We start from the raw sequence: 25514 nt of genomic DNA on the forward strand, positions 1-25514 counted from the left end.
AGACTTCTCGATGAAGAAAGTGGGCTTTAAGCCTAGATTTGCTTTAATTATATTTCAAAGCCAAAATGGGAGGACATAAAAACAACAGACTGAATGAAAAAATGTACAGGAAAAAGAAAAGAGACATAAGAGAAGATATATTCGTTTCTATTCACTTTTCCTATGTTTCCATGTATGTCAATGGAGTCTACTTTATACATATCTTTTATGTGATACTTTTTCAAAAGAGTTAGTTAAACATTGTTAGCGACTTGTTATGTGATACTTTTTCAAAAGAGTTAGTTAAACATTGTTAGCGACTTGATCAATAAACTAAATAATGTATTGATGAAATGACGTGCTCGTGTTGAATAAAAAAACTGACAGATAAGTGTCTCTTTCCAGAAGAACTCTACCTAAAGCGCATTCTGACCATTCTAATACAAACATAAATACACGCTTGGCAAGGGTTGCTCTTTTGTTGCCACAAACAACTAGTTGATACTTTAATTTTTTAGCAACTTAATTGATCCGTGGTGCATCATTCTAATCATTCATGAACTATCATAGTATGCAATTATGCATTCAATAAACAAACAAGACCCATTGGGTTGGCGATTCCATCGAATATTACCTATACCAGTCATACATGCATGCACCCTCATATTTCAGGAATAGAGAGATACTCAAAACGAGGGAAAACGCTTTCTTGGTAAGTCTTTACTGATCGTACGATTTCGTGGAGGTAGACATTGACTATAAGTCTGCAATCACTCAAATGAGTTGGACAAGAACATGGGAATACATGAAAAGTATTTCTGAGTGAGAAAATGAGAACACACATGAGAAGGTATAAGGTTTCAACATGACTTGGAAAGTAAAATAAAAGAAGCCATGAAATTAACATCAAATACCACTTCAGCTGATTAGAGATGTCGTAGGTCCTTTCTTTTGCTCATATATCCTTCACGGTTTTTGACACCAAGTCATACAGAGCGAATCCACCCCAATGGCAGCCAGGCATTTTTGCAGCCATCTTCTCCAACTCACTCTGAAATTTTCGATGCCTTTGTAAAGAACATAAATATAGATGCCCCTAAAAGGGATACATTGCATTCATAAAAGGAAATACTCAGCTGAAAGTTTCAAAGATAAATTTATTCAGTATGCACTACTAACCCGCGAAACAGTATAAAGCTGTGTTGACTCATAGCCATCTTGTGCACTAGAATATAGTTGATGGATTTCTTTTGACTCAAGATTGCATTTCATATGGAAAAAAGCCGTTGGTCTAACATTTAACCCCCTTTGTGATATGCCAATAAGGACAGCATTGCTCTAGAATTAATAAGAAAAAATTCATTGTCAGAATTGGAGTGAAACTGCCTACTGTCTCCAGCTACAAGTAACAAGTAACAAGAAACATGTAATCGCACACAAATAAGGCAGTTCTATTTAGAGCATAACAGCAAGAAAGTAAAGTAACATGTAGCAACTAAGTCGTGTAACTTACAAGAGAAGAAGCAGGTACTCCAATTTCTTCAACTACTTCCCTTATAATGCTGTCAAACATCTCCTGAGAAACCTTTCTATTTATAACCGCAGATTCTGACATGCTTCCCTCATGTTGATGGGATGAAATTCCAACCTCTCCAGGCTGCAGGCCAATAAAGTAAATGTTCGGCCTGTTAACTCAACACTCAATTTAATTTATTAGAGAACAACCTAAAATGGCTTTTAAGTAACACTTGAACTACATGAATCTCAAGTCATCTAATGTTTAATCGATATATTGTTGGAGTGACTGCTCCTAGGTCCCAAATACCAAGACCTAAACAGGTTGACAGAAAATTCTCAAACCGTGAACCCCAGAATGCCCATGCTGCAAAGCATGACAACTATACTAGCACTCAGTGGAGATGCAGGTTTGACGACTTTCTAGATTATATGATAGCTGTCAAAGTAGGATAATGTAACTTATTACTAGATTTTTGTACCATCAATGAGAATGCAAAGTGGTTGTAATTAGTATTTTTTTCAAATTTCACATGAGATACCTCTGGATGGCCTCCTGGAAAAACAAAGTATCCAGGAAATTCCCCTACATTATGGCTTCTTTGCAATACAAGAATATTTCTATCGGCAGTCTCTACGACTGCACCATTCCCCAATGGATTTGAGGTATGTTGACAACGTTTGGAGTCGTCTGAAAAATAACATTCAAAAATGAGCGTAAAGATTGTTCTAAGCAAGAAAGCTAATTGCACACTAGGCAAGGACAATCTAAAGAGACTCCAAAGCAGAAATGCAGAAAACAAAAAGAACAACAGATAAACTGGGTTAATCTTTTCCCTCAGGCCCCTCTATGTAGTATCTAGAAAACCACATGATTACAAGCACAGTAACATAAACTGAAGTAGAGACTTAAGTGCTTGTAACTACCTTCAGAAGGAACAAGAAACTTCTCCCATGAAGAACTTAAATTTGTCCCCACAAATGTTCTGTAAAACAAGTATAAGTAATTAACCGTTAGACCGGTGATGCTAATTTGACTCTACACTTTTACAAATTCCGGAAGCAACTTGAGTTATCTTGTGGTCCACACCATTAGAGGTAATCAGTTGCACATTTCAGAAAAATAATAATTAGACGACAGGCAGGTTAGCACTTAATTTAGTTCCCCTAGCGAACCACCTCAGTTGAGGCCAAGATCATTCTAAACTCAAATAAGCTGCCTGAAAATGATAGAAAACTAGCGCCCTTCTCGCAAGTTACACGCGCTGAATAACATGGCACCCCAATGACCCTTGGGTCATGGCTTTCACCCCAAAAGGTTCACCACCCCGAGTAACTACTTATACTCAAATTTTTTACAGTTAGATTAGAGAGCACGAAGCAAACCTGTAATCTGTTAAACCTAAGTTTAGAGATACAACAGTGTGTTGGTTGGGATCATCCATGTCGTGCACCGCATGACCTCCATACTGCAGAATGTGTAAACAAACAAATGCCAAGAATTAATACAGGTAAAAATACTAAATTCCACATCTCAACTCAGAATTTATAAGTAAATTCAAAACCTACATACTCTAAACTTTGTTCCATTGAATAAGGAAGGTTTTTGCTGGAGGCGTTGATCCCAAATCTGACCCCAAGATTTAAATAAAATAAAATAAAACGATTAGAATCATTATAAACTTCAGAAAAAAAGAGATTAAAATCGAAACGAGTTGACTTGCGAAATTACCTCCAGTATGGATTCTTCTAGGTTAAGGTCAGAATGTGGAATTCTATCATGAGTTGAACTGAAATCCACAAAAACCTTCATACAATTTACTTTAGAGATCTCATATTCACTAGCAGGAAAAAAAAAACAAAATAAAAAAATGTAAAGTGTAAACCTGAGATGGGGATAGACCAAACGGGCATTTTAACAGAAGTTTGTAAGGGGGAGGATAAGGATTGGTAATGGCCTCCGCATCACTAACTTGTTCTGATTTCTCCATTTATGAAAGGAAAATTTGCTATTTGGTCCTAAGCCCATGTACTTAGTTATAATAGGGCGCTTCCAAAAATAAAAGATATCAACAGGTCCATATTTATTTAATATTGGCCAATTACCATGTTACCCTTAGCCTTTGGTACGTGCGATAACAAAGAAACGAAAAACAAGTCATCTCTCCAGAAACAACACTCTCGGTCTTCTTCTTCTTAATTTTATTCGTTTTCTTCTCGTTCGTTCTTTGAACATTGTAAACATGGTGATGATTATAGTGCAGATCTAAGATTGAAAATTACTCTTTTCCAATAATAAATCTTCAAACACTACTGAAATCATCAAAACCTATTGGAAAATCATCAAGACCCTAAATTTTAGTGAGAGAGTTACAAAAAACTATTGGGTTGTAATCTAGATTTTCAATTTCAAGCAATAAACAAGAAATTCCACCTAAAAATGGTGACAACAAGAAGAAAAAACAAAAGAACGTTAAAGAAGACGTTACAGTAGACGATTTTAAAGAATCGCCAGCAGGAAAAAATAATTTTACAGTTTGATCGAGTAGTACATATATGATGTACTGGAAAAATATTGGGTTAATTTGTTATATTTTTAGATTCGTCACGTATTTTGACATGGAATTGATTTTTACAGTGTGATCTAGCAGTTCATATACGATGTACTGACTATTTTATCAAATTTTTTGATTTTCATAGATTATCATTTTTTTCTGACAATATAATTAATTTTTGCACTGTGATCTAGCATTACATATGTAAGGTACCGAAAAGAAACGGGTCAAACTTTGTGATTTTCATATATTTATCACTAATTTTGACATTTATGTACTGAAAAGATTGGTTTTCTGGTTTTCACAAATCCATCTTATTTTAACATTGTAGTAGATCTAGCAGTACATATATGATGTACCGAAAAAATGTCTGAATTTCTTATTTTCATAATAGATTCATCGCAAATACATATATGCTATACTGAAACTAAGAATTTATTATTTTTGTTTTTTTTTTTCCGCATAAATTCATCCCTTAGAGCATCCACAATGGGCGAGTATAACCAAAAATTTGGGATGAGATCGTAACACAGTGGGACGGAGTAAAGATCAAATCCCAACCAAAGATCAAATTCCAGACCAAATATGGTCGCGACCAAATCCCAAATTCTAATATAGTCGGGCGTAAATTTAAAGTACGCTTGTTGCTGGGCGTAAATTTAAAGTACGCTTGTTAACGGGCGGAGATTTAAATTACGCCCGATGAAAATTCAAATTAAATAAAAAAGAAAAAGAATGAGGCGGACTTTTAAAGTCCGCCTGATGAAAGTTACAAAAAACGGGGCGGACTTTTAAAGTCCGCCTGATGAAATTTTACGGAAAAAAAATGGGGCGGACTTTTAAAGTCCGCCTGATGAAAGTTACAAAAAATGGGGCGGACTTTTAAAGTCCGCCTGATGAAATTTTACGAGAAAAAAATGGGGCGGACTTTTAAAGTCCGCCTGACGAAATTTTAATCATGTACCGTTGCGTCACAACACGGACTAAACCCAAAATTTGGTCTTTTTTTTGATCTTTGATCTTTGGTTTTGATCGCACCACTGCAGTTGCTCTTAATGATCAAAAAAAAAAAAACTATTGTCATTCAATAAAAAAACTAATGACAACAAAACTACTCATAAGAAATCGGGTTTGTATCAAATGCACACATGTAAACATAGACTTGGTACTGCAGTAAAAAAATTCTTGCATCAAAGATGCACAGGGAATACTTACATTAAAAGGGAAAAAAAGAGTATAACATAGACCTAAATTTAGGTTCAGTTGATTTCATACATTATGGTTCCCTTTTATCACACATACATTAAATGCCAGTATACTGTATAACAAAAAAAATGAAAAAGATGGAGAAAATAATAAGATTTTTTTGTATATACAAGTCTTCTGAAATTCTAAACATATTTGACGATATTAATCTTCTAAGTTGTACATGTACAACTCAGGTAGGTGTGAAAGCGATAAAAATATGATACAATTATGCAACATTTATGCACTCATTTTTACCGCAGTGCAGCATATATGTACTGAGATTTTTCTGGAGTTTTATGCACTGTGTTTTATAGATGCTTCAACTATGGTACTTCACTGCCTTATAGGGAAATACACCAACTTTAGTGACTTCCTTCTTATCAAGTAGCCCATAAGAAATGGATAGCTTACACTCGAGCTAGCAACGACAATTAATATAGGTTCCAGACAAAGGAATATATCACCCGATATCAGCATCTCCCTAGATTAGGCTCTACAGGAAGTATTGATAAGTGGTGCACTTGTTCTCAACTTAGGCTACTTGCTTCTTAAGCTTTGTAATCTTCTAATGCACAACGCCACCTCTCGGCACATTCAAAATCACATCCACTTCTCTCTGAAATCAGTTAGTGCTCATATTAGTCCAAACGCATCAGTAGACACAAAAATCCTTCCAAAACAACCATAAAATTAAATGTCTGTAAAAATGAAACAGTCCCATGAAGCTTACGAGTAAAATGATTACAAGAGTTGAGCACCCAAATGTGATAAAGGTGAAACATTCTCACTACGTTAGTTAAACTAAGTTACAAGAGGATACAGTGGAAGACTAATGTAGCTGCAAAAGATTTGTAAACAGACATAATATTGGGTTAGCAGCATCACTTTTCCAAATATATCTCTCGGTACATCGAATATACACTCACTCAATTTGAGTACATGTCCGCTGTACTTTATAACAAATCAGCATAAACCAAAACCCAAAGTGATCTACGATTTAATTTGAATTTCATTATCTGTACAAAGCTAAAAATTATCAAAATGTACTAATATTTTGGTGACAGTCAGAATTTATGCATTTACAATGTCACCTCTCTGCACATTCAAAATCATAGCCGCTACTCCCTGAAATCAGTTAGTGCTCATATTAGTCTAGATTCACCAGCAGACACGGTCTGTAAACATGCAATAGCCCCATGGAGCTCACGAGTACAATGATTATAGAAAAAACACCCAAATTTGATAAAAGTGAAATACTCTCTCTGTGTTGGCTAACCTAAGTGACAAGAGCATACAATGGCAGACTAATGTAACTGCAAAAGATTTGCAAACATACAAAGATTGAGTTTAGCAACATCACATTTCCAAATGGATCTCTCGGTACGCAAATATACACTCACTCAATTCGAGTACATATCTGTTGCACTCATTATAAATAAACATATACCAAAAACCAAAGTGAACTACAGTTTGAATTCCATTATCCACACAAAGTCAAGAATGATCAAAATGTACTAGTATTTTGGTGACAGTCACAGTTCAGGCATTTGTAGAAAGTTTAAATCATCTAAGGGAAGTATAAAATACCAAAGTTTAGATAATCTGTTAAAAATACGAATATAATTTCAACCTCTTAGTTCCAAATCGACCTGCCATCCTGCAAAGAAAGATATATACTTCGTTAACAAAATTTCATGTTTGTAACGCTTCCTCGACCCCAGTTAAGAAGTCTTACTCGGTTACCTTGCAGAACGATACATTACATTTAACCAAAGTCTAGCACTGTATAGCTAAATTATTTACAACTCCCATTAAGCTGCAGTGTGTCGTTTAAGAATACCATTATTTACGCAATAGACAACATATAGACAGGCATGTGAAATATGAATATGCACTCAATTAACATGGTAGAACTGAAATGTACTCAAGCAGATAGAGATGCATCTGCACTCACAAACTCTAACAGAAAGTCATGAAAATATGCACTCAAAACAACAATACGTCATATATGTACCATTGGATCATACATAGAAATAAACAAAAACACTACATGCATTTGTAGAAATAACTTAGATTTCTTTAGTACCACATATATGCACATTCAGATCATATTCTCAAAAATAAAGTAGGTTTTTGTGAGTACATCATATATGTACTGAGATAACGTGGTATAAGACCTATGATTCCACATAAATAAAACCACTTCAATTAGGTTTTTGTGACGACAACATATGTACTAAGAAATAACAAATAAGAAGTCCGAGAATCTGAATAAATAAACAGATTAGATAAATTCCATAATAATTGAACTCTATGTATATGTATAGTTGCTCCTGGTGCCTTAGCCATAGTGTGGGAACCCATGTACTCATGGGTCAAACTTTTCTAACATCAACACCATAACATACCGAAGAAACTAAAATGAAGCAAGTACTTTCTAGCCAAGTAAAACTAGTAACATCATGTACACATCACACTTCCCTAAGTTAACCAAAATAAAGCATATTATGCACTCAATATACTAGTTCATTCATTTATAGTACACCAAATATGATTTTTTCTGAGTACATCGTTTACGCGCTGCTTTTTTCACAGTGCACCATATATACATTGATTTATCTGGTGTGCAGCGTTTATGCACTGATATTTCTGGAAATATAACAAAATAAAAACAATATTTCCCAGTACGCCATATATGTACCGCTGGATCATATGAAATAAGTGACGAATCTATGAATAAAACAAAATCAACACATATTTTTCGGTATGCCATATATGTATTGTTGGATTAAATAGTCTCAAACAACAAAAAAAACATTACTTTAAAAAAATTGTGTAGAAGTAGTAATCTCACTGAAAGAAAATCTATGAAATCATTGAGAGAACATTAGAATCAACGACAAGTCAAATAAAAAATGCATTACAACACATATATTATAAGATCATACAAATTAATCTCTAGTTTTAGTATGAAATCATCAAAAAAAGAAGGAATAACCTATATATACATAGTAAACATAGAGAAAAATACAATACATGACATATGTACTGATGCTTCATACACAAAACCAAAATGAAAACAAACCCAAAACTAATAAAATTAAATTAAAACAAAACATATTTAATATAGAAATGAACATTAAACATAATTATCAATCTGGATCTGAACTATTTTCATCAATATTGAAGTAAATAATTAACTAATCAAGCACGAAGATCGTAAACACAACAACGACAACAAAAATGTTGAATTCTTGTTTTAGAAACCCTAGAATCTGAAATTTGAATTTGTTACCATGAATTCAAGATATTTGGACCTCAGATCAAGATGGAATCATGAAGAAACATAAAATAAAGATTAATAAAGAATAAATTAACTTACGATATACAATCAATCAAGCTTGAGTTTGCAAATCACATGAGGTCAATAAAATCTTCATCGCCAGAGCTCCCACAAAACAGAAAATGTGAGAGAAATGAAAAGAATGTTAGGGTCCCCATTGTTCTAATTTTACATATCAAGGATATTTTTGGTATTCTGCTAAAAGTCACACATGTGCTAGGATCTGCGGATAAAATCTTTGGTCCAGCATCTTAACTTTCATGAAAAAAGAACCTCTGGTTACTGTTTTTTAATGGATGAACCTGCCATTACATAGACCCATAATATTAGTACCTATTGGTAATTCCTACTTTATGAAATCGCAAAGTTTCAGTCTTTTTCTCATTTCGGAAAAAAAATAGAGCAAAATAACTAGTCAGAAGGTACGGGTAAAAACCGTATTTTGAGTTGATAGTGCAGAGTCAGACCAACTCCTTGCTGACTTGCAAAGCTACCTGGTGGTTTGTTTTCCGGGTAAACATGTGAATGGAATATCTGCAGCTCGAGCATTTTATAATTTAGCAGTATCATAACAAACCACGTTATTTAATATCACAAGTTCACATCGAACCAAGTTATTATGGCATGCTGCACGACGTGGAGATGGTACCAATTCATGTCTGGATGAGGAAGGAACATGTATAGGAAGTAAAGAGATAGTATGTATCAACTTTATAGCAGCATACAACACAGACTATATATGATTTTAACCTACTACAAAGAGTCAAGAAATTCAAATTCATGGCCGCCTAGTATTCCGTGTCAATTTGACATGCTTTGAAGTCAAAATTCCAAAGTTAGTCTTCTGCAAGCTCATGGGCTGCTTCATTTCCACGATCAAAATCTTGTTTTATTTACAAATATATGTTTCTTCTGACAAACTTAGAACCATAGTAGTCGTATATTTACTGAAAATGCTCAAGAGATGGATTTGTCCCTCTTATGAAACTACGCTGTAGTTTGACAGTAACCCCAATTTATGTACAGTGGAACAAATCCTTCAACACAAGGTAAGCCGCGAGTGAGGGGTCGGCTTCAGATTAAATGGCATAAATTGGATTGATATCTGAATCAGAAATTTCTGATTGATTCCATGAGAGATTGGACACACTCCTCCTTGAATATTTTTCTTTCTTCCGAATTGTTCGATTTCGCTTGGACTTCACCACACAATATGTCATGGTCCCAAGAACGCTTGCCATGATAACTCCTCCGACGACTGTAATTAGGATTGCTGCCCACTGATAGCGGCGCCCTGTTACTATATAGGCAGATGCAATAAATGCCACTGTAGTACACACAGAAGCTAACCACATCATTTTGTTAATCACTTCTACAACCCGTCTCTCTGATTTTGTCTCTCCTCTAACCAATGTGATCTGAACCACCACAACAGCTAAGGATGTAAAGAGTGCAACAGCATTAAATATGAAAAATATCTTGAATGAAGGCTTGGCCACTGCTACTGCCATCCCAGTGTCATCGTCCCCACCAGGTACTGTGAAGATTGCCGCAAAAGCCACTGTCGCAAAAAGCACTGCCACCACTGTTACAGAATTGGTGGCATTATTGATTCCTTCCCTATGCAATTTCCTCAGCTCCTTGGCGATTCCATGCACGTTTTTGTTAGTTTTCCTAGTTTGCTCGAGTTGAATATGGACATCCTTCTTGATCTGTGTTACTGTTTTCCTCAGCTCGTCCCTTGGCTGGTTAAGGTCATTTGCCTTGACTGCACCGTAACGAGACAAGCATTCCTTTATCTCTGATGATTCTTCAGACAAAGGGAGTTGTTCGACAATGTCAAGGGCTGTCTTGTGATCTCTGGTAAGTGCATTCACATTGGTGTCTGGGAGACGTAATAGCTCGTGCACAATCTGCAAGAGCAACAGAGATCTGAAGATCAATTACTGTAAAACTAAATCAACATGATAAAGTTATCAGACGGTAAATTCCATAACTATGAAAAGTGTGGTAAATAAACAATGTCATCAAAATTCTGCAAGCAATCCTAAACTCTTGAAACAGTGATATCTTAAGTAGATTTAATGATGCATACAAAACAGGCTGAAACCATCTTAATGAAATGATAAACTCAACTTTTTACAAGTTTGCATTGTTGTGGAGAGAGAACTTTATACCTCCGCCCGCTTTTTCCTTGTCGCTACGTGTAAAGCTGTGTTGCCGAACTTGTCTGGAAGCATCACAATTGCTGCATCAGCATTCAAAAGCAACCTCACCACTTCACAGCTAACTCCTTTTACAGCCATATGTAATGAGGTCTGCCCTTTTTTATCAGTCCTTCGAGCCAACTGAGGATCCCTATCGAGCAATATTTTTACAATCTCAGTATGCCCTTGTCGTGCAGCTAGATGTAAGGCATTTTTCCCATTTGATCTTGAGCTCTCCACCAAGCTAGAATCTTTAGATAACAATTCGTTAACTACAACTGTATGACCTCTTGTTGCTGCAGATATAAGAGGTGTTGCATTTGATGGTCCCACTGTTTTGCTTAATCCTGGATCAAAATCTAATAGTACCTGCACAATGGCTATATATGAAAAGTCAGGGCAAATGAACTCTCCCCTACTACTTAAGTGCAGATATCAATTGTACTCGAAATCATACCTTTTCATCAAAGGGCCATCTTAAGAAGTTAAGTCTCATAGCAACTATCGACATTCTATACCATAAGTGCATTCCCAATACAAACCCAAATTTGCTTAATAAAACTAGGTATTACCTTAAAAGCTGAGAATACTAAAATACACATAAATAAAAATAGAACATTCGCACCTAATTGATCGAATCAAAATTGACTTGTTACCTTGATGACCTTGACTAGCAGCTATATGTAATGCATCAAAACCAGACTTGTTCTTCGTGGCTATACTTTCCTTAGTAGAATACTGCAACAATTCCTTAACAACATCAAGATGCCCCTTTTCCGCGGCAGTAAACAATGGCGTCTCCCCCAATTCATTCAGCTCGTTCACAATGGCTAACCTAATTTCTGCAACCTCAGCATCAAAATCAGCCCCACTTAACGTACCAACCATTTGAGCATTAATATCATGTAAAATTTGTTGAACTGCCATTAAATCTCCTCTCTGTGCAGCTAAATGTAGTTCTGTATCGTTATGGCGTCCCGTCACCTGTTTTACGTATTTCTTCTTCGCCGATTGATCCATTCTCTTACCTGAATACGATAAAACCAGAGCCGGGGCAGCTGAAGCTGTTGGGGACGGCGTTGGAGAATACTCGGAAAAATGATTAGGACTCATTCTCGGATTCATTGATGTCCGGGTTCTTAACGGGATAAATCCTTGTTCTAAATCCCTCTCACCTCTTTCATTAACAGCCATATTTATAAAGCGCTCAAAGGAAACAACCCCCTTGAAAAGTATTCAAAATTATGAAAATCCTAAAAGTTATGCATGCACCTTCTCCAATTCAAACCTATCTGTGTAAACAGATGGGGAAACCCTATCAATTAATCATTTTGACATAAATTAGGGTTTCGGTGAATGGAGAAGGTGGTAATAAGGATTTGAGGACGGAAAAGATTATTTTTTTTCTTTCATTTTCTCTTCATTTCTTTCTCTCTTTTCTTAGTTCCCTCTTTCCCCAATAATCTGGCTTGATAACGTACTACGGTAAGCTGGATATAATCGTATACAACGCCTCCAAACGAGCGGTAAAAGCTACGAGATTTAAATATGATCTAACGTGTCAGAAAGGATAAAATCATGAATCAACTAATTAATCTTTCAAAAGTTGGTTTGTTTTGGTTTATCTAGTTGGCTAGCTAGGGATAAAAATGATTTCTTTTCTGGGAGTCCAATTCCATTTTGGGATATATGTACAAAGTATGATCTTATGTGAGTTACCTGAGTAGTTTTTATTTTATTTTTTTGAACGGCAAATAAAAGATTTTATTGAATGAAAATGGGGTACAAAAGAATTATACCATCCTGAGAAAGAATAGGAAAAAAAGGTCGGAAGGAAAACATGTCACAGATCAAAAATAAAAAACAAATGAAGGAGGGTCAGAATACATCCTATACCAATTCTAGACTACCAAGCTGAAAAACACCTCTTCAAAATCTTTGAAGATCAAAACCCATTGCAAAAGCGCGTACTTAACCATATGAATAACATTCTCAACAGTTTGTCTCTTAAAAGTAAAAATGGCAGCATTATGTTCCTTCCATACAGGGGCGGAGTCAAGGGTTGACTAACCCTGTGTTAGAGCATTGCTCGGTTGAACTCACCAAGCGTTGGTATGTCAAGTTTGATTGTCATATTTTAGTATCAAAACTCAATTAGAGTCGCTTGATTAAACGTACTAGAGTCAACTTCGTTTAGGTTAGACCAGAAAATCTAGGAATGCTGAGAATACAAGTATTACCTTGAAGACCCGAAGAACGTGAAGACATATCAACTACAATGAAGACATCATCCTTCCACTTGAGGTTAGTGATACTGACTTGACTTGTTTCCATTCCTATCGTTGCTTTCAAGTCGTTTAAGATTGAAAACATAACATGCGAGGTTATATTTAATACTCGAGTATTAGACTTGGTCATTTTATCATGATTAAGGTGTCAAGGAAGAATATTTGATTACAAAGTATAACGTTTATCTTTTGAACTTCGTAAATGCGACATCGACATAATATATGTAACTCCTTACTTGTTTGCGTAGTGGATATATGTGTGACTCCATCATAGGAAACTATGTTTAATTAAAATTATTTGAAGGAAGTACATATACAAAACTTGTTTCGTAATTGAAAGGAAATCAATAGGAATTTTGTTCCGGTTTTCATTGAAGATCTATTGGATGACCAATTCGAACCTAAGTAAGAAATTTGGTAGAACCGATCTTAACTTATGTTGAGAGTTATGGTAAAACCTATCTTTACCTAGTTTGGGATGTACGGTAGAACAGATTTTGACTTATGTTGAGAGTTTTGGTGAACCCGATCCTTACTTACATTGGGATACATGGTAGAACCAGTCCTAGCTATTATTGGGATTCATGGTAGAACCGATCCTTATCTATATTGGGATACATGGTAGAACCGATCCTAGATATTGGTGTGAGTCATGGTAGAACCTATCTCTACCTATATTGGGAGACTTGGTAAAACTGATCTTAACCTATGTTCGGAGTGATGATAGAACCGGTCCCAAGAGAAAAACCGATCTTTTATTTTCACATATTACTTTACGGTTTAGTGTGAGTTTGGAATTAGGGTTTGCTAAATAGGAAAGTTCTAGATGCCGACATAATTTGAACATGGATATAATTCTTATCTTTTATTGTTCAAAGATATTCCTTGATACTAAAGGTGATCCCAAGCCGAAATATGAAGAATCTTTTAATTAAGATTTTCGATTATATGTTTTTGATTTTCTAGCAATCAAAACATATCTCTTAGAAATTATATTAGTTAAGTGCTAAACTAAAATTAGATATTTTCTAATGAAATATTTCAGAATTACAGGTTAGATATTAATTGGAAATATGAAAACCTAAATTAGGTACTAATTGTATATCTTGAGAATATTTTCGATTTTCGAATTTCCTTGTTGTCCAAATAACCTTGGTCTATAAACACTTGAGTTTGCATTTCTTGCAAACTACCAAAAAAGCCAGGAAAACTTCATTTGTGTTGTTTCTGGTGGAGCCATATATCCGGATAGGAAAGTACTCTAATTAGGCGAAATCTCTTATGACCGCTCATTTAAAGACTTCTGTGGGATCAAGAAGCTCCACGAGTACCGTTGGTTGGGAACTAGATAATTGCATTGTTATTTTAGTTTTTGATTATTTATTTGGTTGACTAACGGTTGTTGAAACTCCGGTTGCACCTATATTGATTATTCTTAAACTAACATAAGGGTCACTCAAACTAGATCAAAGTATTAACAGGATCTTTAGGACTTTTTTTAGATCTAAAGAAAACTTGTGATCATAAGTGGATTCAATTTATCTTGTGCAGGTTCAAAAGAATGTAATTGAAGATTTGGAGATAAGAAGACTTTTCTTATTGGTTTTCGTATCTCGTGATTTGTGCACACATCTTGATCAGCTGGGATCCGACTTAGATGTGATTTATCTTTGATAGATTGATCATATAGTCATTTAGATTGGAAACTATGATTTGATGGTATTTTTCAATATCTGAATCTGATAGTTGTGAATTTGAATCTAAGTTACTGAGGTGGATTGACCTTACCCGGCAAAGGAGTGTATTAGTTTAAACGAAATTTGTCAAAACTCAACGAATATTTTTCTAAAAGATTATTGGAGTAGTTACCAAACATCTTTATTCCTTTATTGTTTGGAAGACGATCAAAAGGAGTTGAGTGCTTAGGATCTTTACACTGGTAAAGTAACTTAAGATAGTGAGTCCTGTCTTGGGATTCACATGCGTGACCAAACGGTCATAGACCTATGGATACTGACGGAACTAAGTAACTAGGGGTAGATTACTTGGTCTCAACTATACGAAGTTGGCTTTGTTCTTTGTATAGCGGCGTAATTCTGAGAGTATTCAAAAATGGACTAGGTCCCGGGGTTTTTCTGCATTTACGGTTTCCTCGTTAACAAAATCTTGTTGTGTCATTTATTTTACTTTCGCATTATAATTGTTTTATTATAATAAAGTAAATAACACTTGTACGACTATAGTTAATCAGTCTTGTACCGTAACTATTGCCAAGTGAATATCTTGAAGTTGTATTCTCTCGACTTTGTCCATAGACGACCACTCAAGGTATCAGACTTATAGGTTGAAACGGAAATATCGTGGTGTACTTGGGTACTCTCGTCATTTGAATTGGTATTAGAGCAGGTAAACACGAAAATATCTAACAATATATGTTTGGTGTGATCCAACCTATAAGATTTGAATCGAATGAATGATTCAGTTAACTTAACACAAGACATCAAGAGTTTTGAATTAACACTTGATGATGGAATCCCAATCGAATCAATATTTGAATATGGTCATGAAATCATCTCTAGAGAATCTACTAGACAAGTTCATCTTGTTAATAATGTAGACATTATTGATAATTGGGAATCACGCCTAGAAAAACAGTTGGGTGAAATTTTCGATGATGGTGACTCAGATATTGATCGATATGTGGATGAGGATATTTCATAATACTCTAAGGTACTGGATCCTTTGAAAACTTTTGATCTCATTGATCTCATACCCCTCTTTGTAGACAGAACAATAAGTTGAGAAAAGTTTCCCAAGGACATTATAGTGGTTTTCGCATCACTGAATCTCTTCTTGAAGATCGTACCAAAGATTTAAATTCAAACAAACTTGAATGTGAAAATCTTCAGAGAGATCTCTTTTTGTCGGCAGATTTAGGGTTCTTGATTTGAAGGAGTTTGAGGTCGATTAAACCTCTTATTTTCATAGGATAGACTCCTTATGGGTCTAGGAATCTGATATGGGTGTTGAAATCGGTTATACTAGGCTCAATCGACGGATTTTTGTCACAACAAAAAATATGGAAAGTCACGTGTGTGACCTGTTTTAGGAAATTTTAGAGAGATTAAAGTGTTGTAAACCTTCCCAAAGATTTGTATCTATCTAAGGAAGAGTTTAGAATAAAAAGGAAAGCTCAGAAACGCGTAGAAATTCTAAAACAAGAAATTGCCGCAACTTTGACGTGAAGAGAAGGAAAGAGATTTTGGAAGATTTGGGAGAGATTTAATCGGTTTTTTTGATATAAATAGATGGTTTGGGTCATATAGAAGGGGTGTCGAGAGTTTGGGGACCTGAGGAGAGCCAGAGAAGAAGAAATCAGAGTTTTCAAACTCTGTTTCTGCTGCTGCTGCTGAAGAGGAAGAACGCGAAGAACATTGACGCACGAAACAGTCGCAGAACAGTGTCGTTGTTTAACAGCTGAAGAACATTAAGCTGTGCAGGACAGTCGTATTCTAGGGTCTTAAATTTCTGATCCTGTAACAGTTGATTAGTAACGTATATCTTCAGTATTGCAACACCAACTGTAACGGTGACTTCTGTAACATCTATACACCGTTGCAGATCTGCTGTTTTATATATTCTCTTCAATAAAACCACCTTTTGAGCCATGATTTATTATTTTGAACCTGTTTTTGATATGAGGAGCTAAACCCCATTGCTGAGGCGATAGAGGAAGCTATTTTTCCAACAAAAAGCGGTACAATCTATTTAATTTAATTTATTGCAATTATTATTATGATTATTTGCCTTGGACTATTATTGAATATGATTTTTATTTGAGTGATTGTGATCTATTTTGATGGAGTATGCTTAGTTTATAGACTCTTGATGCTTCATGCTTGGTATTTACAATTATTGCTTTTGAAAATCTACTTGTTGCAATAGTAAGAATCAAATTGAACAAGAAAATTGCATGAATATAAAGATTGGATTAAATCACTTAATTGGAAAATAGTGGAATCTTAGCCTCAGTGTCTTTTAATATTGATATCAACTTTGATTGAGTTTGCTATAATTTTTAGTGAGTTTTCTATTTTTATTAGAATTTAAGTCTAATTAATATCCTTCACAAGTCTGAGAATCGAACCACTTTTACCACTATCTACAAATCACATCAATTTTTGGCGCCGCCGACGCGGACTTGTTTTTAGGGTTTTAGATTTATTTTTTTTATTTTTTTTTTTATTTTGTCCTTTTTTTTTTTTGGGTATTTATCTTGTGTCTACAGGTTCTGGATCATAAAGAAAATTGAGCCAAGAGTTTGGTGATTTCATAAAGACTTGGAGCTAAAGATTAAAGCAAAAAGAACAGAAAAGAAGACAATTTTATTTTAGACAATTTTAGTTTAGGGTTTGTTTATTTTCTTTTAGAAAAAAAAAACTGTATTAGAGTTTATTATTTTTGTAATTTTTCTTTATTTTTTTTTGGACTTTTGGACATTATTTTTTTATTACCCTACGGAAGGGTACTTTAAATATAAACTGTTTGCAGAGAAGGAGGACAATTACGATATTGTCTCTGCACCTTGGGTTCGTACACTAGACATCGGAGTCAGTGGCCCGAGTCGACTACAACCGATTCATCCCCCTTCTGGAACGGGAGGTAAGATTCTAAACACTCGCGAATCCCCTGTCAGCGAGTTACTGGACTCCTTCGTATGCATATATGTTGAGGACTGAATACGGACATTTATTTTTCTAGTAAAGGGCAAGGCCTGGCCATACAAGATAAGGGTTCGGATTTCATCACCGTTCTCTTCTTGCCCGCTTTAGGAACACGTAACCTACGCGAACCTAAGCCTAAAATTTTGACTAGAACGAGACCGATAGGGTAACGAGCTTAACAGGAAAGTCATTCGAAAAATATTGGTTACTCTTTTAAGCATACTTCGAAGTTCTTGACGGTTTCTGTAAGTTGAATGCGTGACTGCGCCGCCTTGTAATACCGGTGAGGCCTTGGGTATCAAAGCTCCACCGAGCTTCCCTCGCCTCTATTCAACTTACGTTAACTCGGATTGATTCCAGAGGGGTTTGCTTAAATTGTAACGAATTCCCGTTCGAAGGATTAGAAGCTGGTCTAGAAACAATCTAAGTGGAGCCATCATGCTTTTTGTTTGCTAGAAATCAATAGGTTTGATTTGGTTGAGTCGGCCTTGATCTGTGTTTGCTTACCCTTCCAATTTAGAAAATTCTATTGTATGCCTGAACGTAAAAGAGACGCACTAGGTAGATTTGTTAAAGAGAAACCTAGTAGTTCGAAGCGTCTCGATTACCTTAATCTAGAAAGTCCGACTTTTGAAGAGTCTGTTTTTGAACGTCTTTGACTGAGGAGAGAATCCATGTTGCTCCGATAGCGCCAGAAATGGCAACTTTGAAAGCTTTGTTGAATCCAACTAGGACTACCGTCCTTCGTGTATTAAGTTAGCTGAAACGGAGGCACCCTATGAACTGAAACCTGGGACCTTACAGATGCTCCCAATCTTTTTTAGGGAAAAAAATGAAAACCCTTATTACCATGTTAGGGATTTTGAGGAAATTTGTAGTACTCTAAGAATTAGAGGCTTAGATGATGCTTTGAAACTTAGGTTATTCCCATTTTCCCTGAAAGATAAGGCCAAGTCGTGGCTGTATAGTTTGGACTCCGAGTCAATTGAGACATATGAACAACTTACATCTGCCTTTTTCAATAAGTTTTTCCCTAGGCACAAAACATCGTCTATTAGGACGCAAATATGCACATTTTCACAACAAGAGGGAGAATCTTTATATAGGTATTTGGAAAGGTTCAATGATTTATTATCCCAGTGTCCTCATCATGGTTTAGAAAAGGTTAGGCTAGTTCAGATCCTTTATGAGGGTTTAGATTATTCCACAACGACCATGGTTGAGTCTCTATGCACTGGTGGATTTGAAAACCAAACTGTTGATGCGGCGATGGAATTTTTTAATGAAATCGCCGAAAAAACCCAGCAATGGGAAAATAGTAGGGCACCCCAGAAAACAATTCTTTTAAGTAGAGGAAACGTTAATAGGGTAGAAGGAGGCTATGAATCAGATGCCAAAATTGCTGCTATAGCAAAAAGGTTAGAAGCCTTAGAAGTGGGCCAGACTAGTGGTAGAGTGGAGCCTTTTTGGGAAGGCCAGAATATTGAAGAGCAGGCCAATGCTCTTTATAATAACACTAGATTTGATAACCGTCAAAAGATTGACCCATATTCAGAAACCTATAATCCTGGTTGGAGAAACCATCCGAACCTTTCGTGGTCTAAGGGCCAAAGTCAAGGTCAGTTTAGTAATTCTAATGCTCCCCCAGGTTTTGGCTATACTAAGAATCCTTCAGGACTAGCTCAGTTTCAGAATCAGTCAGATAAGAAAATCCTAAGTTTAGAGGAATCTCTCGCCTTGTTAACTCAGCAAACTGCAAAATTCCAGTTATCCGTAGAACAAGCTACTAGTAAGAGTAACAGGATAGGACAAGAAAATAGTCAGGCTATTTCCGAGTTAAAAACCCAGGTTGGTCTGATAAGTGATTCTTTGAGAGAAAAAGGTAAGTTTCCTAGTCAAACACAACCCAACCCTAGAGGAGTTCATGAATTAGGTGCAAAACCATCGAATCAATTGAATGTTGTTAGAACCCTTAGAAGTGGTAGAGTTGTAGACAATAAGGTAACCATGCCCGATAGTGAACATACTGTAGTTCACCCCTCAGGATCTCACCTCTCAGGACCAGTAGCTGAAGAGACTGATAAAGTTTCTGATGATGTGAATTCGGTTCCTGAAAGGTCTGATTTTAGGCCTAGAGCCCCATTTCCTCAGCTATTAGTACCAACAAAGAAGGAATCGAACTTTAATGACATAGTGGAGGTTTTTAAGCAAGTTACCATAAACCTTCCCTTATTAGATGCAATTAGGCAAATTCCTGCTTATGCCAAGTTCCTTAAGGATATGTGTACGCGAAAGCGAAAACTTAGCGTCCATAAGAAAGCCTTTTTAGCTAGTCACGTAAGTTCAATCATTCAGAACACCACAACTCCAAAGTACAAAGACCCAGGTTCTCCTACCATTGCTTGCACAATAGGTAACTTCCGGGTAGAAAAAGCTTTACTTGACTTAGGAGCCAGTGTGAACTTACTGCCATTCCATGTATACTTACAGCTAGGACTTGGTGAAATGAAACCTACTCAGATGACACTGCAGTTAGCTGATAGGTCTGTTAAAATCCCTCGAGGTGTTATCGAGGATGTTCTTATTGAGGTCGACAAGTTTATTTATCCAGTGGATTTCGTGGTCCTAGATACCCAACCTGTCCCTGACCCAGAGAACCAGATACCTGTGATTTTAGGTCGCCCATTTTTAGCTACGTCTAATGCGATCATTAACTGTCGAAATGGTGTGATGAGTTTATCTTTTGGTAATATGACTATGGAGATGAACATTTTTAATGTCAGTAAGCAACCTCATGAGCTAGATGACACATGTGTTGAGGAGGTGAACATGATAGAAGCCTTAGTTCAGGAGTCATTACCAAACATCTTGTCTGAAGACCCATTAGAAAGTTGTCTATCCCATTTTGGTTTAGATTTTGACGACGATAGCACTATTGAACAGGTGAATGCTCTATTAGATTCTACCCCTGTGTTAGACACTGATAGATGGAAAGCTAGGTTCGAACCGTTACCAGTTTCTGAGACTACCCTAATTCCTTCTTTAGAAGAGCCCCCAAAGTTGGACCTTAAACCACTACCCGATACTCTAAAGTATGTGTTTTTAGGCCCATCTGAGACTTTACCTGTGATTGTAGCTTCCAATTTGGATAGTGATCAGGAAAGTAGGCTAGTAAATGTACTTCAAGACAATAAGGAAGCTTTAGGGTGGACTATAGCAGACATTAAGGGTATAAGTCCTACTGTGTGTATGCATCAGATTCATTTAGAGGAAGACTCCAAACCTTCTAGGGAGATGCAACGTCGACTGAACCCTAACATGAAAGAGGTAGTTCGAAAAGATGTGCTTATGTTGTTAGATGCGGGTATTGTTTACACAATTTCAGACAGTAAGTGGGTCAGCCTTGTTCAGGTTGTCCCCAAGAAATCATGTATCACTGTAGTCCAGAATGATAATAATGAATTAATCCCAACCCGAGTGACCACGGGATGGCGTGTGTGTATTGACTATAGGAAATTGAACAAGGTCACAAGGAAGGATCACTTTCCCCTTCCTTTTATCGGCCAAATGCTAGAGCGGTTAGATGGACATAGTCACTATTGCTTCTTAGATGGCTACTCCGGTTATAATCAGATCGTCATTGCCCCAAAAGACCAAGAGAAAACCACTTTTACCTGTCCCTTTGGTACCTTTGCGTATAGACGCATGCCTTTCGGGCTTTGTAATGCCCCTCGACTTTTCAGCTTTGCATGATGAGCATATTTTCTGACATGGTATGACGGTTTTTAGAGGTCTTTATGGACGATTTTTCAGTTTTTGGTTCATCTTTCGATGAGTGCTTGCATCATTTTACATTAGTGTTGACTAGGTGTAAGGAAAAAAAATTAGTGCTTAATTGGGAAAAATGCCATTTCATGGTTAAATCAGGAATTGTGTTAGGGAACATCGTCTCTTCAAAGGGTATAGAGGTAGACAAAGCCAAAGTTGACCTTATTAAGACTTTACAGGTCCCAAAAACAGTGAAAGATATTAGGTCATTCTTAGGGCATGCAGGTTTTTACCGTCGATTCATTAAGGATTTTAGCTTGATTTCTAGATCTCTCTGCAATTTTCTTGCAAAAGATGTTAAGTTTGTCTTTGATGATGCTTGTTTAGATGCTTTTGAGAAGCTTAAAACTTTACTCACTACTGCCCCGATAGTCCAGGCACCTAACTGGAACCTACCCTTTGAAATTATGTGTGATGCTTCAGATTATGCTATAGGAGTTGTTCAAAGTCAGTGAGAAAACAAATTACTCCATGTGATTTACTATGCTAGCAAAAATCTGAATGATGCCCAAATGAACTATCAACTACCGAGAAGGAATTGCTAGCCATCGTGTTTGCCTTGGATAAGTTTAGATCCTATTTATTAGGTTCTAAGATCATAATCTATACATATCATGCTGCTTTGAAATACCTTTTATCTAAGAAGGATACCAAACCTAGATTGATTAGATGGATCCTATTGTTACAGGAATTTTCCCCAGACGTTAGAGACAAAAAGGGTGCAGAAAATGTAGTAGCAGACCACTTGTCTAGGCTAGTTGTTAGTTCCCCTAGTGATTCCCTTCCTATAAGGGATAGCTTTCCTGATGAACAATTGTTCTCTGTTTCCCAATCACCTTGGTATGCAAATATAGTGAATTATCTTGTTACTGGTCGAATGCCTCAACATTGGGGTAAGCAAGATCGTTCTAGGTTTTTAGCCGAGGTTAAGCATTTCTTTTGGGACGATCCTTATCTGTTTAAGTATTGTCCGGACCAGATTATTAGGAGATGTGTATCTGAGAGTGACCAGTCTAGTATTATCTCCTTTTGTCATGAACATGCATGTGGGGGTCATTTTAGTGTTAAGAAGACTGCCGCTAAGATTTTGCAGCGTGGATTTTACTGGCCTTCGTTGTTTAAAGATTCCCATAGTCATTGTGTTTCTTGTGAGCGTTGCCAGAAGTTAGGAACCATTTCCCGTATAAATATGATGCCTTTGAACCCTATTTTAGTGATTGAGGTCTCTGATGTGTGGGGCATTGATTTTATGGGTCCATTTCCTATTTCGTTTGGTTATATTTACATACTTGTCGCTGTAGACTATGTGTCTAAGTGGGTTGAGACGGTTCCGTGTAAAACGAATGACCACAGGGTCGTAGTCCAGTTTTTGAAAGAGAATATACTTACACATTTTGGTACGCCGCGAGATATAATTAGTGATGGAGGTTCACACTTTTGTAATAGACCGTTTACTCTTTTAATGAAACAATATGGTATTACCCATAAAGTAGCAACCCCATATCACCCTCAGACTAGTGGTCAGGTAGAGGTTTCCAATAGGGAAATTAAACGTATTCTAGAGAAACAGTTAATCCAAACAGGAAATACTGGTCGTCGAGGCTTACTGATTCCTTATGGGCTTACCGAACTGCGTTTAAGACACCCATTGGAATGTCACCTTATCGTTTAGTGTTTGGAAAGGCATGTCACCTGCCTGTTGAGTTAGAGCATCGAGCCTATTGGGTTATTAAGAACTTAAACTTTCCACTTGACAAGGCAGGAGCTCAAAGAAAGCTCCAACTCAATGAGTTGGAAGAGATTCGTAGAGATGCATACGATAGTGCTAAGGAGTATAAGAACAAAATGAAACTTGTGCATGATAGGAATATTTTACGAAAGTCATTTTCTCCAGGTCAAAAAGTTCTTCTGTATGATACTCGTTTGCATCTATTCCTCGGGAAGTTGCGCTCTCGATGGACCGGTCCTTTTGTGGTCCGTACTGTTTTTCCTCATGAAGCTGTTGAGATTGAGACACCAGATGGTATTAGTTCTTCGAAGGTTAACGGTCAGCGATTGAAGCCCTTTTTATAGCCTTTTCCTACATGTGATGTTGAGGAGGTCCCTCTGGAGGACCCTGTTTACCTTGATTGACCATCGAGGCGATTTTGTATGTTGTATAATATTTTTTGTAGGTTTTTGGTTACACTTCACCCAGGTACTATCTTTCCGACTTCTCTCTTTACCATTTCCTCATGTTACTTATATTTTTGGTATTGTTCTTTAATTAGAAACATTGAGGACAATGTTAGATTTAAGTTTGGGGGTGGGGTAGAACTTTTTGTTACCTTTTCGTTGCATTAAATAAACTCCAGAGCCTAGAAATTTATCCCTATTAAGGATGGCACTAACCAATCTAAGTGGATGGAAGCATTTTGGTTGTAGGAGTTGAGGAACCAATCTGACTAGATGGCAACATCTAAAGAGTCTATTCATAAAAGCATAGAGCTCAGGTGTTAGAAATAACATGATAGTTTCACCATATCTCGTTGAGTCCTTTTCACTTCTGTTTTTATTTTTTTAAACTATGTCTCTAAGTGATTAGGTGGGTCTCACGATTCAAGTTGTTACCAATGCTAGGGTGAATTAGAGTGATTGAGATACAAAAAAAAAAGAGAAAAAAGAAAAAGGAAAATAAAAGAGAAAGAAACCGAGACCAGACCATCAGACCAACTGGAATAAATTCAATAAAGTCGACCACTGGAACCCTTGTATATGCCAGTTGTGTTGACCTAGAGTTAGGATTATCGACCACTGGTACCTTTGTATATGCCAGTGTGTTGATATTAGTCAGACTAGTATCTCAGTCCATTAGGATAGGTTCATTTTGGCGGAGGCCTTCAGACAGATATGAGAAACACCGTTCACCTAGTAAACATCAAAACCATCTATGTTTTTCTATATCCATCTTCTTGATCTATTCATGTGATTAGTTTTGACTCCGGATATTGATGTCCATAGTGCGACTATCTGAGTAGAGCTCTGTCACTTCATATGAATTTTAGTATGCTTGAGTGCGAACTCGTGTACAACAATTGGAATTTCGCATCAGGGTACTTCCTCCTGTAGTCAATAAGTATGCTAACCAAGGAGATTCTTTAGTACCTTCCAAGGTTCTGTGTAGTTAGGTGGGGTCTGGAGTATAAAGGTTTTGTGGGTATACCTCTGGTAAGCCCTCCGGAGACAACACTCCGCCACTAGGGACACCTAGGGGTTTAAAGGCTTATTGCATACGCTAAATGCAATCGACGATGCCTGCGACAGTGAGTTAGGATTTTATTTCTATTTTATTTTCGCTCGAGGACTAGCAAATAATAGGTTTGGGGGTATTTGATAGACACATTTTTGTGTCTGATATAATCTCAATTGTATATATTGTTAGTGCTCGATTTTGTATTTATTTTGGCTTTTTATGTCTTTGTAGGTGTTTTTGGAAAAATAAGATTTTGCGGCGAAATTGGCTCGAAAAGTGTTTTTTGCGTTCATGGGAGGACATTTGCTATTTGGACCCTCACTTTGGATAAGAGGTAACGTAATTACTAAGGGGCATCCCATTTCCTGGTAGTTTCTAATCACACCCCTACTCTGGATAGGGGGCGACCATCTTCTACATTTGAAATTCAAAAGGCGGGAAAGTAGATACAGTTCTGGCAGATTTAGGGTTCTTGATTTGAAGAAGTTTGAGGTCGATTAAACCTCTTATTTTCATAGGATAGACTCCTTATGGGTCTAGGAATCTGATATGGGTGTTGAAATCGATTAGACTGGGATCAATCGACGGATTTTTA

General features: G+C 36.5%; 2 protein-coding genes, 1 long non-coding RNA gene and 1 pseudogene across 3 annotated transcripts; all 4 read right to left on the reverse strand.

Moving 5' to 3' along the window:
- Positions 1-628: 628 nt before the first annotated feature.
- On the reverse strand, positions 629-3521 carry LOC113323694 (nudix hydrolase 9-like). Its single transcript, XM_026572038.1, has 9 exons — positions 3381-3521; positions 3227-3301; positions 3068-3124; positions 2881-2963; positions 2422-2480; positions 2037-2185; positions 1493-1636; positions 1159-1317; positions 629-1030 (listed from the first exon to the last, which is right to left on the reverse strand). Exons 1-9 carry the CDS (start codon positions 3483-3485, stop codon positions 935-937), a joined length of 927 nt encoding a protein of 308 aa, XP_026427823.1. The 5' UTR covers positions 3486-3521; the 3' UTR covers positions 629-934.
- Positions 3522-5317: 1796 nt separating this feature from the next.
- Positions 5318-8761, reverse strand: LOC113320660. The gene is made up of 3 exons (XR_003346230.1): positions 8680-8761; positions 6885-6954; positions 5318-5913 (listed from the first exon to the last, which is right to left on the reverse strand). It is a non-coding gene; the product is annotated as an uncharacterized LOC113320660 (long non-coding RNA).
- Positions 8762-9321: 560 nt separating this feature from the next.
- On the reverse strand, positions 9322-12268 carry LOC113323115 (ankyrin repeat-containing protein ITN1-like). The gene is made up of 3 exons (XM_026571374.1): positions 11504-12268; positions 10818-11227; positions 9322-10553 (listed from the first exon to the last, which is right to left on the reverse strand). The coding sequence occupies exons 1-3, from the start codon at positions 12039-12041 to the stop codon at positions 9720-9722; spliced, it is 1782 nt and encodes a 593-aa protein (XP_026427159.1). The 5' UTR covers positions 12042-12268; the 3' UTR covers positions 9322-9719.
- A 6648-nt stretch (positions 12269-18916) lies between these two features.
- LOC113325539 lies at positions 18917-19016 on the reverse strand (annotated as a pseudogene).
- Positions 19017-25514: the final 6498 nt, after the last annotated feature.

This window comes from Papaver somniferum, chromosome 11 (assembly GCF_003573695.1).
Source record: "Papaver somniferum cultivar HN1 chromosome 11, ASM357369v1, whole genome shotgun sequence".
Lineage (NCBI taxonomy): Eukaryota > Viridiplantae > Streptophyta > Magnoliopsida > Ranunculales > Papaveraceae > Papaver > Papaver somniferum.